The sequence below is a fragment of the Carassius carassius genome, chromosome 14 (assembly GCF_963082965.1).
Source record: "Carassius carassius chromosome 14, fCarCar2.1, whole genome shotgun sequence".
Taxonomy (NCBI): domain Eukaryota; kingdom Metazoa; phylum Chordata; class Actinopteri; order Cypriniformes; family Cyprinidae; genus Carassius; species Carassius carassius.
Window position 1 is genome coordinate 25,059,433 of NC_081768.1, and position 13,079 is coordinate 25,072,511.

Genomic DNA, 13,079 nt, shown 5'->3' on the forward strand with positions numbered 1-13,079 from the left:
GTGTCGAAAACATTGGATAGTCTGAAAGGTATGGAGTTAAAGTGGCTGTGCTGCTGAACGGTTTGACATTTCCAGAGGCCTAAGAACATTCAAGATATATGCCAGGAAGACAAATGAATAACTGATGTGAAAATAACAACATACTGCTTTGCTTCTTGGACTGCAAAGCTAAAATTTATGCCCTGACAGCAAGCATTACAAAAATCATGTTAGCTTGGTTTGTATGGCAAGCCCAAGGGAAGCATCCACACAAGACTCTCATGTGTACCAATGAGGGCTCAAATCTCGCCAGTGGACTGTTTGCTTATCCAATAATGCATCATGATAATGTCAGTGACAGTTTTATTAGATGAGGTCTTCTGTGATAGATTTAGTGAATTCTGGATGAGTAAAAGCAGGAATAAAATGTGCTCAGCTCTGCTGAACATGACATAACAACCTATGATTAATGCATCACAAGGCTCTGTTGTTCTCTAGCTGTAAATGAAATTGAGTCACAAATTCTTCTCTCAACTTTAAATAGTTCAACACCCCCCCCCCCCAAAAAAAAAAATTAAAATAAAATAATAATAACAATAATAAATTACTTGCCATCAGACCATCCAAGATGTAGATAAATGTGTTTCTTTTTTGGAAAATATTTGTATAAACTTAGCATTACATCACTTGTTCACCAATGGATGCTCTGCAGTAAATGGGTGCCGTCAGATTGAAAATCCAAAGATGATAAAAACATCACAATAATCCACAAGTAATCAGTTTTGTGAAGTGAAAATATGTGTTTGTAATAAATTCAAGACATTTTTAACTCCAAAACAATGCTTCCGGTACAAATCCCGTAACGTAAAAATCTGTAATAGTCAAGTCAAGTCACCTTTATTTATATAGTGCTTTAAACAAAACAGATTGTGTCAAAGCAACTGAACAATATTATTTAGGAAAACAGTGTGTCAATAATGCAAAATGACAGTAAAGGCAGTTCATCATTGAATTCAGTTATGTCATCATTCAGCTCAGTTCAGTTTAAATAGTATCTGTGCAAACATTTGCAATCAAGTCAATGATATCGCTTAAGAGGCTTAAATGTATTACAATGTATTACATCTAAAAATGATTAAATTAGTAAGCACACACACACACACACACAAAATCACCCACTCACAAAATTAAATCACCTGAATGTTTGATGTTTGGTTGCAGCAAAGCTTCAGTAAAAGACTGCTGTCATTGTCAAGCAACATAGAAAAAATGCAGTTTAAAAAACAGAAAAGTGCAGTTTCTCACCAATTAACCCCATATTCTAATTTCTTTCTTTGAAATTAGGCAGAAGTAGGGAGAAGTAGGCAGATCGCATACATTTTACAGCTGCCCTTTCAATGACCACTTTCACAGGAAACTTGTGGATCTTCCAGATGCTAGAATCTGTCTCTTGAGTTAATTATGTTTGAACAGTTTGAACTGATTCATGGAAGTTAATCAAACCTACCAACTCTTGTGCTGTTTTTACACACTCTCAGTATTGTTAGTCTGATGCACAACAGTCTGATATCATCCAGGCAATGAGAAATGCACTTTTGAGAGAAATCTAGGTTGAGCATGACTAGAATAATTTTGTTTTGTTCCTACCTTGTGATGCAGTCGGTCAGAAGTAGCTGGATTGTGATCGGCTGCTAAATGTGAGGGCAATTTCAATATGACCCGATTAGCATCATCAGGTTATTGTGGGCCGACCTGTTTGATGGATGTTGGCAAAGATGAAAGACACAAGCCTACAGACAGACAGTCCAGCTTTTCTCCCCAAGCAATTATCACCATTATGTAATCAAGATAATAGATGGCAAAATATCTCATAGCAGTCAGGAAGGAGCATCTGTAAGCGAGCAGGGAAAAAAAACATTGAGGCAGCAGGGTGTTGAGATGTAAATGAATTCATCAGAAATATCTGTCCTTAATCTTGGCAACATTTCCTGGACTTCAAAGGCTGCGGGTCCCCGCAGGAGATCTCTGAGTCATGCAGCACTTATTATTTATGCACTTTACCAGATCTGTCAGTCCGCTGCTGGAGAGCGGCCAATTAATAATTTCTCTGTTTTCTTTCTCTCTGCAGCTCTCTTATGCGATCATAGCTCGTTCACACTCCAGACCTTTTCAAAACATGTCAACATGTGCTATTTCTGTCTTTGTTTTCCCACTTTCATGCAGACTAACAAAGCGGTGACTAAAGGAGACTTTCATCATGCCAGCTCCAGCTCCAGACGTGCGCTCTTCCTCGCCGTACTGTCCATCACCATTGGGACGGGCATCTATGTGGGTGTGGCTGTGGCCCTTATTGCATACCTCTCCAAAAACAATCACTTGTAGCCTTCCCATGCCCAAATCACTCTCACAGTCGGATAAAGACTGGTTCACTTTGGGATCAGCTTCTTTGGGAAACACCCGATGGTCACGATACGGGACTCACCAGCAATGTGTTCCACTCCTGCACTTTTAAAAGTCACGTTCCCATTTTGTTGGGAAGATCATCATTTGTGTAAATTGTCTTGGTCACTTTTCTGCATTTTCATGTGAACGTGCCACCATCAGTATTTTATTCTTTCTTTATTTTATTTTTTTGCGCTCAGTGTTTGTGCAAGTGCAAATCTAATGCTAAAATCTAATAAATCTAATACACACACACACGTTTTTTGCTAAATTAAAGTCAATATGAAATCAAAATGAACCTGATTTATTTTCTTAATGCATGTTCTTAATCATGCTGAATTCATCAAAATGTATTTATTTGCTCTGCCACTCCACAACTTTCCATATTTGTCATCAATCCAGTCAGTTCCCATTGGATGAAATCAGGGACCGGTTGCACCAGCTGTGCGCAAGTTACAGCTTAGACTAATTTTGACGCAAAGGTCCACTAAGTTACAACTTATGGTGAGTGCACACCAAAAGCAAAATGAATTATTCGCACATGTACATTACATATAAGTCAATGAGTCAATGCAAACAGGCATATAGATGCGAATTTGTGCTGGCTGACGCGAATGATGCTAATTGTGTATTTGCCTCAATCGTGTCTTCTGCAAGTTGTAAAATTTCATCTCAAAGCATAAAATTAGCATGACGCATTGTCATGCAAGGCAATCAACTAAAAAGCTTATTGACACGTCTGGTTTGACATGTTCGGTTGCATCAGAAAATGTATTTATTGTTTTTATGTTTTTAGTAATGCAAAAACATCCCACGACTAGTACAGTGAGTAATGCGATACAAATTTTGCTTTGCATTTTGATGTGCATACACCATTAGGCAGTTGTAAATATTTTTTGCATTGCACCAACTTAATATATAAACTAAAAATTTAATAAAAAAGCCTCAGACAAGAAGTAAATGTTGGAATAAAATAGTACAATGATTGAATTGCATCAATAAGTTCATGATTTACCTGACAAACTACAATTCTTTAGACATACGATGTACACTCTAAAAAATACTGGGTTGTTCCAACCCAACTTTTGGTCACATATGGACTAACTCAACTTTTGGGTTAAAATTATTAAAAAATGTAAAATAAAAAATAGTTTGTAAAAGATTTACCCAACTGTTGGGTTAGTCCATCTTTGACCCAAAGTTGATTTGAAACAACGTAGCATTGTTTAGAGTGTAGGGGTGTTTAGATTTTTGGGGGGATAATTTTAATGATTGTTTAACAATATTTTGTAGGGTGTGTTTTTGTGTTGATCAGTTGGATTGAGGCTCTTATGGATAAATAAATATGACACTAAAACCTCCAGTATGTCCCTGTCTTAATGAGTGAGTGATTCATTGAATCATTCATTTAAATGATTTGTTCAAAATGGTTGATACAATTAGAAACAAAGAAAGTGACTGTCTTTATGAATGGATCATTGAATCATTGACTCAAATTATTCTTTCAAAAATAGATTAATTCAGGAACAAAACACAGCAGTATTTCTCGGAGATGTAAAAATGTATACAAAACTATTTTCATTGACATAACAAAAAAAGACAATTGTGTGTAATGTAATACTTAGTGTATAATAATAATTTAATATTAACTTATTGGTTGTTGAATGATTGTATTAAATCAATATCACATTTGCGATCAGAATCACATTCTAATGTAAAAGAAATGGCACCCTTGCTTGTGTGATATTACTTTACTCTTATAAATGTCTTATAAAAGATGTTTTTGTTTGGTGAACACTGATAATGTACAACCTACTGGCTACACACAAATGGTGCAACAAAAATCAAGCACAGTTAGCTACAAACTTTCTAGTTGTCACTAAAAATCTAAAAAGTGTGGACTCGTTCCCATTTAATTAAGACCTTACAAACGGCTGGTGTAACCCTACCCAGGCCCCTAAAATTTTTGTTTTACTTAGAAACATACATTTAAGTAAATTAAAAGGGGTTAAGAACAAAACTTCATGTTGACTTTAATATTGGTTTGTCATAATAACAGTATTTAGTATACAGATCTAACATGTCTGAGGATCTGAATGGGATCTGAATCCAAATCTGAACAATCAGAGATTTTTCTTGAATGTTTTTTGGAGTACATGAAGCATCTATCTGAAGCGCCACAGGGCTTTCAAGACTTTTTAATAAGAGCTACTGAATTATAAGGTCTGTGACACATGAAGGGGCATTTTCAACTGTCTTTTGATATATTACAGACACAAAATGAACATAAAGCCATATATAGATGGGTTTCCTGTGCGTGGACTTTTTCCAGAATGTATGGATAAAATCATTCTCGTGGGGCTGTCACATTTAATATTAACTATTCTGTAATTAAGTCTTAAGGCTTTCAGTTTATATATGTCAGTCTATGAAGCTGTAAATGCCTCCGCTGTCACATTTTCTCCTAATACTTTGGGAAACACCTCTTGCCAACAAGCTCATGCTAATTAAATGTGGTCTTTTAATTCAAATATGGTGTTGGTGTGTTTATCTAATTTGCTTTCAGATATTTTTATGAACTTTGATGAACTGTTGCAGTAATGTTAATGTATGTTAAAGGAATAGTTCACCCTAAAACTATTCTGTTTTTTTTTTTTTTTTCAAAATGTCTGAATTTCTTGTGAAACATAAAAAAAAAGATATTCTGAGAAATGGCTCAGTGTTTGTTTTGTCCATACTGTTGAAGTCAATGGTCACCAAAACAGTTTAGTTAATAGCATTCTTCAAAATATCTTATTTTGTGTTCCAAAGAAAAATTAAAATAATTTAGGTTGTATTTTTTCATTTGTTACGGTGTAATTACTATAGTTTTTATAATTACTATAAATTTGCTATAGGTTTTGATTTAATGTTAGTTATTTACAATTACGCAAAATTTACAGTTATTCTTATAGTAAATACCAGTATTGATTCCATTCAAAAAGTGAAACTTGTATAGTATATTAATTCATTACACACAGGCTGATACATTTCAAATGTTTATTTTTTATTTTATTTTGATGTTTATAACTGACAACTAAGGAAAATCCCAAATTCAGTATCAGAAAATTTGAATATTGTGAAAAGGTTTAATACCGAAGACACCTGGTGCCACACTCTAATCAGTTAATTAACTCAAAACACCTGCAATGGTCTCTCAGTCCGGTTCTGTAGTTTACACAATCATGGGGAACACTGCTGACTTGATAGTTGTCCAAAAGACGACCATTGGCACCTTGCACAAGGAGGGCAAGACACAAAAGTTCATTGCAAAAGAGGCTGGATGTTCACAGCACATTAATAGAGTGGCGAAGGGAAGGAAAAAGATGTGGTAGAAAAAAGTGTACAAGCAATAGGGATAACCACACCCTGGAGAGGATTGTGAAACAAAACCCATTCAAAAATTCACAAAGAGTGGACTGCAGCTGGAGTCAGTGCTTCAAGAACCACTACACACAGACATATACAAGACGTTGGTTTCAGCTGTCGCATTCCTTGTGTCAAGCCACTCTTGAACAACAGACAGCGTCAGAAGCGTCTACAGACAAAAAGGACTGGACTGCTGCTGAGTGGTCCAAGGTTATGTTCTCTGATGAAAGTAAATTTTGCATTTCCTTTGGATATCAGGGTCCCAGAGTCTGGAGGAAGAGAGGAGAGGCACACAATCAACGTTTCTTGAGGTCCAGTGTAAAGTTTACACAGTCAGTGTTGGTTTGGGGTGCCATGTCATCTGCTGGTGTTGGTCCACTGTGTTTTCTGAGGTCCAAGGTCAACACAGCCATATACCAGGAAGTTTTAGAGCATTTCATGCTTCCTCCTGCTGACCAACTTTATGGAGATGAAGATTTCATTTTCCAACAGGACTTGGCACCTGCACACAGTGCCAAAGCTTCCAGTACCTTGTTTATTGACCATGGTATCCCTGTTCTTAATTAGCCAGCAAACTCGCCTGACCTTAACCTTAAGGTATTGTGAAGAGGAAGATGCGATATGCCAGACCCAAGAATGCAGAAGAGCTGAAGGCCACTATCAGAGCAACCTGGGCTCTCATAACACCTGAGCAGTGCCACAGACTGATCGACTCCATGCCACGCCGCACTGCTGCAGTAATTCAGTCAAAAGGAGCCCCAACTAAGTATTGAGTGCTATACATGCCCATACTTTTCATTTTCATATTTTTCAGTTGGCCAAGATTTCTAAAAGTCCTTTCTTTGTATTGGTCTTAAGTAATATTTAAATTTTCTGAGATACTGAATTTGGGATTTTCCTTAGTTGTCAGTTATAATCATCAAAATTAAAAAAATAAACATTTGAAATATATAAGTCTGTGTGTAATGAATGATTATAATATACAAGTTTCACTTTTTGAATGGAATTAGTGAAATAAACTTTTTGATGATATTCTAATTATATGACCAGCACCTGTATATATATATATATATAAGAAAAATATGTTATGTTTATATATTAAATATATTTATATTGTCTTGCTACCGTGAGATAAATGCATGATGAAGATGAAGATAAATGCAAATAGTCTTTAATAAATCCACACCCTGGTTTCCATCCAAAGGTTCAAATTTAACTTAAGCGCAAAATTGGAATATCTCACAAAACATTTGCGAACAAGCACCGTTTCCATCCAACGTGCCAAAGAGAACAAAATTGTCACTTTCTGATAAAGTGGCACTATATATCACTATATATCACTAAGAAAAGTGAATATATATGAATATAATAATTTTCCTTTATAATAAATTACTTGCATCTCAAAATGAGCAGACAAAACACAATGAATCCATTTATTGCTTTTGGAGGTGGATGCTGCTGTTTGGGAATGCAGTCGTTTAACAGTTCTGGGAGGCAATTGTTCTGGGTCCCATAGCATAGTAAAATGGCTTTTTGATGCGCTTGGAGTAATTCATTCGCAAAATGCATCTCCCATTATTCGCATTAACCCTTTTGCACACAAAAAAATCACCTCAAGCGGGTGTTAAAACCTTTTAACAAATTAAGGCATTTTTATTTAAAGTTCAGCATATCCATCACTCGATTCTGATGCGATACTTCAAAATGTACATTACAACAGGGTGATGGAAACCGAGCTGCAAACTGCACAGACTAAGGCTTAAATACATGGGATGATGAGAACAATTAACAAAACACCTGAATCAAATGACACAATCAAACATGAGGGAAAACTTGGTCACGGAGCACATGAGGGATGAAAACAACAAAAACATAAATAATATAAAATATAATAACACAAATATATAAGTCTATATACATATAAATATTTTCAAAATATATACTGTATGTGTGTGTATTTATATATACATAATAAATATACACAGTACACACACGTATTATATAAACAAAAACTTTTATTTTGGACGCGATTAATCGTTTGACAGCACTAATAATATGCAATGTAATTTCAATTACTTTATTAAAGTAATGTAACTGATTACATTTGATAACTTTGTGATTATTTTTCTAAATTTAAACTGTTAATCATTTTCAAACATTTATACCAGACAAGGTTTGCCTTAGAGTAGTACTCAACACTGATTACTGTCAGACTTTTAAAAAAACTTCATTAAAGATTATAAAAACGTCATTTTAAAGCACAGTCACTACAAATTTCCAGCTCTTGGATGCATTTTTATTACTTTATCACTACAAAAAAAGTAACTCCCTTTGTAATCATTAACATTTTCCTATGATTAAATAGGATTAAGATTGGGTTACATTACATAAATGTGGGAAACATGTGAGAGTGATATACTAACTGTATAACTAAACACCTGTGCATATTTCACAGCGGTACAGTTTGTCAGAGATATTAGCTAAGCCAATTCATGCATGAAGGGATGCCTGAGGTTAGGATCTCAAAAAATTGTAGCTTCCTTATAAAAGTAGATGGCTTGGGAAAACACTGCTTCCCAATTAAGAGGACTCTCAGGTTATCTGAACAGTATGCTATCTAGCAATAATTAAACCTGTAAAGTCTGACATGCTATTTTTTTTTTTTAATGGAACAGCTTATTGAACCTTTATATTTACATGTGTTTGTTTAGCAGATGCTTTTATCCAAAGGACTTATAAATGAGAAATACAACCATGCATTTCATCATGAAAAGGCAAATAATGTAATACAAAGTTTCAGACGTTGTTTAGAATAGTACATACTGTCTTTAATAAATGCAGTCAATCAATCAATAGCTTTTCTGAGTATTATATTTGATCATCAAGGTTTTATAGCAAAAATATGCTATTCAATGCCATTGCTGATATTTGTATTGCCAAAAAGTGACATTCTGATAGATTGTAATGTAAGCCAGTGTGACATTTATAACAGTATATCATACTGCTGCTTACATAAAATATAAATATCAGTCGTCACTCTGTGTCTTAGTAAGATGATAATTGAATGCTTAGAAATTTGCATCAAGTTATCAGTTACCATCAAAGGCTTTAGGGTTAATAAAATCTTGTTGTGACTGTTAACACAGTGGACAGAAAGACATGATGAGAGAGAGCTAAAGAGGGTCAGTGGGTTTATGTAGCACCTCAGTATTTGTAAAACTTTGGGATATAGGAAGGTCACTAAATCAATGTGGTCTTTGTAAATACTGGGGTTTCTGCAGTCCTAGTTCATGATTTTAGGAGTCACGGATTCATTTGAAGGACTCTCAGTAGCGTACAGTAGAGCATCTGTTACTGAGAAGAGATGATGAGTCATTCACTGAAGTTCACATCTGCAGCGGAGGAGGAAAGCACAATCACACAAACCTAATTACATGACTATGTGGAAGTATACTGTTTCTGATCAGATCAACATCATCTAGATTCCATTAACGACTCACTTTTGAGGAAGTACCACATAACTGATTTTAACTATAATATCACATAGGTAATAGGTTTTAAAGGAATTAAAGAAACAGTTCACACAGAAATGAAAATTTAGGCAATCCACAATGTAGATGAGTTTGTTCAGATTTGGAGAAAGTTAGCATTGCATCTCTTGCTCACCAATGGTTCCTCTGCAGTGAATGGGTGCCGTCAGATTGAGAGTCAAAACAGCTCACAATCCACTGACATATTTATTTTGAAGTGTTTCAGACTGTTTTTGCTTGTAAACGGAGCTTGATCTGTGCATATTTTTCTCCTGATTCAGATGAGACGAGAAAGCAACATTATGGATAGAGGACTCTAGGATGTATTTTAGCCGAAAGCAAAGGTTTAGATTTCAAAGTATCTTATTGATGGATATGTTTCTTACAAGCATGAAGCTTTTTGCTGCTCAAGATGTTAACTGGAATGGACTGGTGTGGATTATTGTGATCTTTTTATCAGCTGTTTGGACTCTCAATCTGACGGCACCCATTCACTGCAGAGGATCCACTGATGAGCAAGTGATGTAATGCTAACTTTCTTTAAATCTGATGAAGAAACAAACTCATCAACATCTTGGATGGCCTGATAGTCAGTAAAGATTCAGCACAATTTCATTTTTGGGTCAACTATTCCTTATTTTATCCAGCAAGGACAAATTTCTAATAAATGCTCTCGTTCCTTTGAAATTTCTATCCATCAAAAAATACTAGATTACAGTTTCCACATGACACCGACGACTGGATTACTGATGCTGAAAATCTACATTAAAGGTAAGATTTTTAGAATATTTTAAAATAGAAAGCTTAATTAAGATTGCAACAGTATTATATAATGTAATTGTATAGCCTTGGTGAACACAGGAGATTTTCACGGGCAGATGAAGTACAAATATATCTAAGATTATTATCCTGTGTTTTCTTAGAGGCTACCCTTTACAAATATATTGTTACTACAGTCCTCCTGTCCATCAATCGTAATGACAAACATTGTTCCAGACAAACAGTTGTTATTCATAGCACAATCATCTGCATTTGTAATGCTACAGATCCTATTCTGCTAAAAGGGTTAAATGGCATCTGGGCGTCAGAACGCAATTAGCCTAATGCACAGTTGTTTCATGTTTATGGTCATTTGCTGAGATGTGATCTCAAGAGCTTTAATAATAATAGAGGGGTCTGTATGTGTTTACTGCATTTGTGGGTTTTAGTTAATCTCTCTCCCACTACAACCCAAATAATTAGCTTGCAACATAATACCCGTTGTACGCCATAACTTGGGGGTGGATGCGGTTTTGTAAACACTGTGGTTTTCATTCTTATAATTGGCAGATTGAAATGACTTGTGGCCTTATCGGACTCTCCAGTGCTACAGTGAATTCAAATGAGCACCTGAAGATTGGAAATCCAGCTGTTAGCAAAAACAGATTTGACCTGAGGGTATTATTGGAGAAAAATAAATCATGCTCTTCTTGGATTATGTGAGGTGCATATCAATAAAACTGGGAAAATTTACAGACTTTCTCAGCAACACTGCTTGTAGGATGTTCTGTTCTAGAAATTATATTTGCCCTTACAATTTCCACAGTAAATGTGCATAATGTCCACAGCATAATGCTTATTTAGAAAACTGTATGGAATAGGTTATACTTCAGTGCTTTTTACAATGTATTAGTAGCTGCACTTTTTCAATCAACCATGTTTATTACTACAGTTCGAAGTGTTTAATGTTGCATCAGTTACTGCGGTCAACAGTTTGCTGTGTACCATCTTCAACCTAATTCAAATGAAACCTTGTAAATGACCGATTTGGAACAGTCTACATAGGCACAAAGCAGTGTGCATCAGTGTATTTAACGTGCATTTGTATTGTACTTCAAAGTGCTGCCCATTTAGGCAGCTCACTCACATTTGGAACAGAGGCATGGAATCTAAACAATGTTCTGCACCACATCTGTTCTACAAACGGCAGACAAAAATGCATTGCTTTGACACATCTCACCTCTGTGTTGCACTGCACAGATGAACAGTCATACGATTCGAGCAACATCAAAAATGAATAGACAGGTAAAAGAAAAGAACAAAAGAAAGAAAAGAAAACTGTTGGCACATTTATCACAGTGGCAAGGCCTTGTGCTGAGGTGTCTGGGTAGGAAATCATTGCTGCAGCCTTTCCTCCAGGGCCATTAATTAGAAATGAACAGCGATTGAGTTTCTCCTGCACACAAACACTGGCCTAACATAGCCTGGAGACTAAATAAAAGCCTTCCTTCTGCAGAGACAGCTCTGTTTCCCACTCATGGATGCATTTCAGTATGCATAATGCAATACATGTAGAATTAATTGGCAACATATAATACAACACATACGTCACCAAACAGATTATAATGATTTGTCATATCTTCATAGCTCACATCTTCCATTGGTCATTGAAACAAACAGTCCCACCCTGAACTCACACCGTTGGCTGAGCCAATGTTGTAACGTCTGGAACAACTTTGCAATTCTGTTGGCGCTGCTAGTGATGCAGAAATTAAACACGTCACCTTTAATCATTTTTATGCCAACTTAATCACGCTTATTATTAAGGTGCACCTTAAGCCGTCGGCATAGTTTAACCGGGGAGTCGACTGCTCTAATTGCATTTGAAGGTTATTCTATGCTTCAGGACAAGCATGCAGGAGTTACAAGAAAAGAAAAAAAAACTGATTCAAAAGAAGCAATCAAAGAGTAATAAATGTGCTCACATTTACCATGACTTCTGGGGTAGCAGCGACTAATTCACATCCAGCATCACGTATTAATGAACAATTATTCCTCTTGATCCATGTATTAAGTGATATGCTATTTGAAATCACTTCATCTGTATCAAAAAGACAATTAAATTAAATCTAATGAAATTAATTAACCATTATGCACATCAAGTCTAGAAATGAATTGGACTGAAAGCTTAATAAAAAATATAATTAAAAATAAAATAATGTCTGCTATTATTGAAACTTGGCTGAATTTTTTTTGCAGTGCTTTGAAAATCATTCAAAATCATTTTGCACAAAAAGTGAATTTAATTAGTTCGTTTAAGGGCATCTCTTAATGATTAATCTTTATTGAAAAAAATGAGAGAGGATGGTATTCAACTTTTTCTATTTTCCCAATTTTCACATTGAAATATGATGAATTTAATTCCTATAATTACGTGTCTGTTTACTAATGTGCTAAACTGTGTCATTTATAACATAAACAATAGTTCATTTCAAGTGACACTGCAACAAAAATGACCTCAAATGTCACTGAAATCCAGAATTAAGTTGGATCCACATTAGAGCCTTCTGTTAATACATCAGATGAAACAGAGTTGCAATTTTATAGGTTTTAAAGAAATCTATTTAGCCCATGTTGTTCTGCATACAGAGAAGTGTCTCTGTCTCTAGCCCAACCAGATACTGTGGTGAATGTTCTATGCAACATGAATATAATAATTGTTTTATATATATATATATATATATATATTGAAAAGGGGAGTGCATTCTTTAAAAAGGTTTCAAAAGGGTGTTTTTGCAGTGATGCCATAGAAGAACAGTTTTTGGTTCCCCAAAGAACCTATCAGTGAACAGTTCCTAAAAGAACCATTTTGAAGAACATTTAAAAAAGAACCTTTTTCGACTATAAAGAACCTTTTCTGCATTTGAAAGGTTCCATGGATTTTCAAGGTTTGATGCCAAT

At 35.2% G+C, this 13,079-nt stretch overlaps 1 protein-coding gene across 1 annotated transcript in view; it reads left to right on the plus strand.

Annotated features, from left to right (window-relative positions):
• LOC132157411 (synapse differentiation-inducing gene protein 1-like) overlaps positions 1 to 2,646 on the plus strand; it is a 27,116-nt gene extending 24,470 nt beyond the window's left edge. Inside the window, exon 4 of the mRNA XM_059566760.1 lies at positions 2,203 to 2,646. Within this exon, the coding sequence (XP_059422743.1) occupies positions 2,203 to 2,361 (159 nt within the window). The 3' untranslated portion in view covers positions 2,362 to 2,646. The remainder of the gene's footprint in view (positions 1 to 2,202) is intronic.
• Positions 2,647 to 13,079: the final 10,433 nt, after the last annotated feature.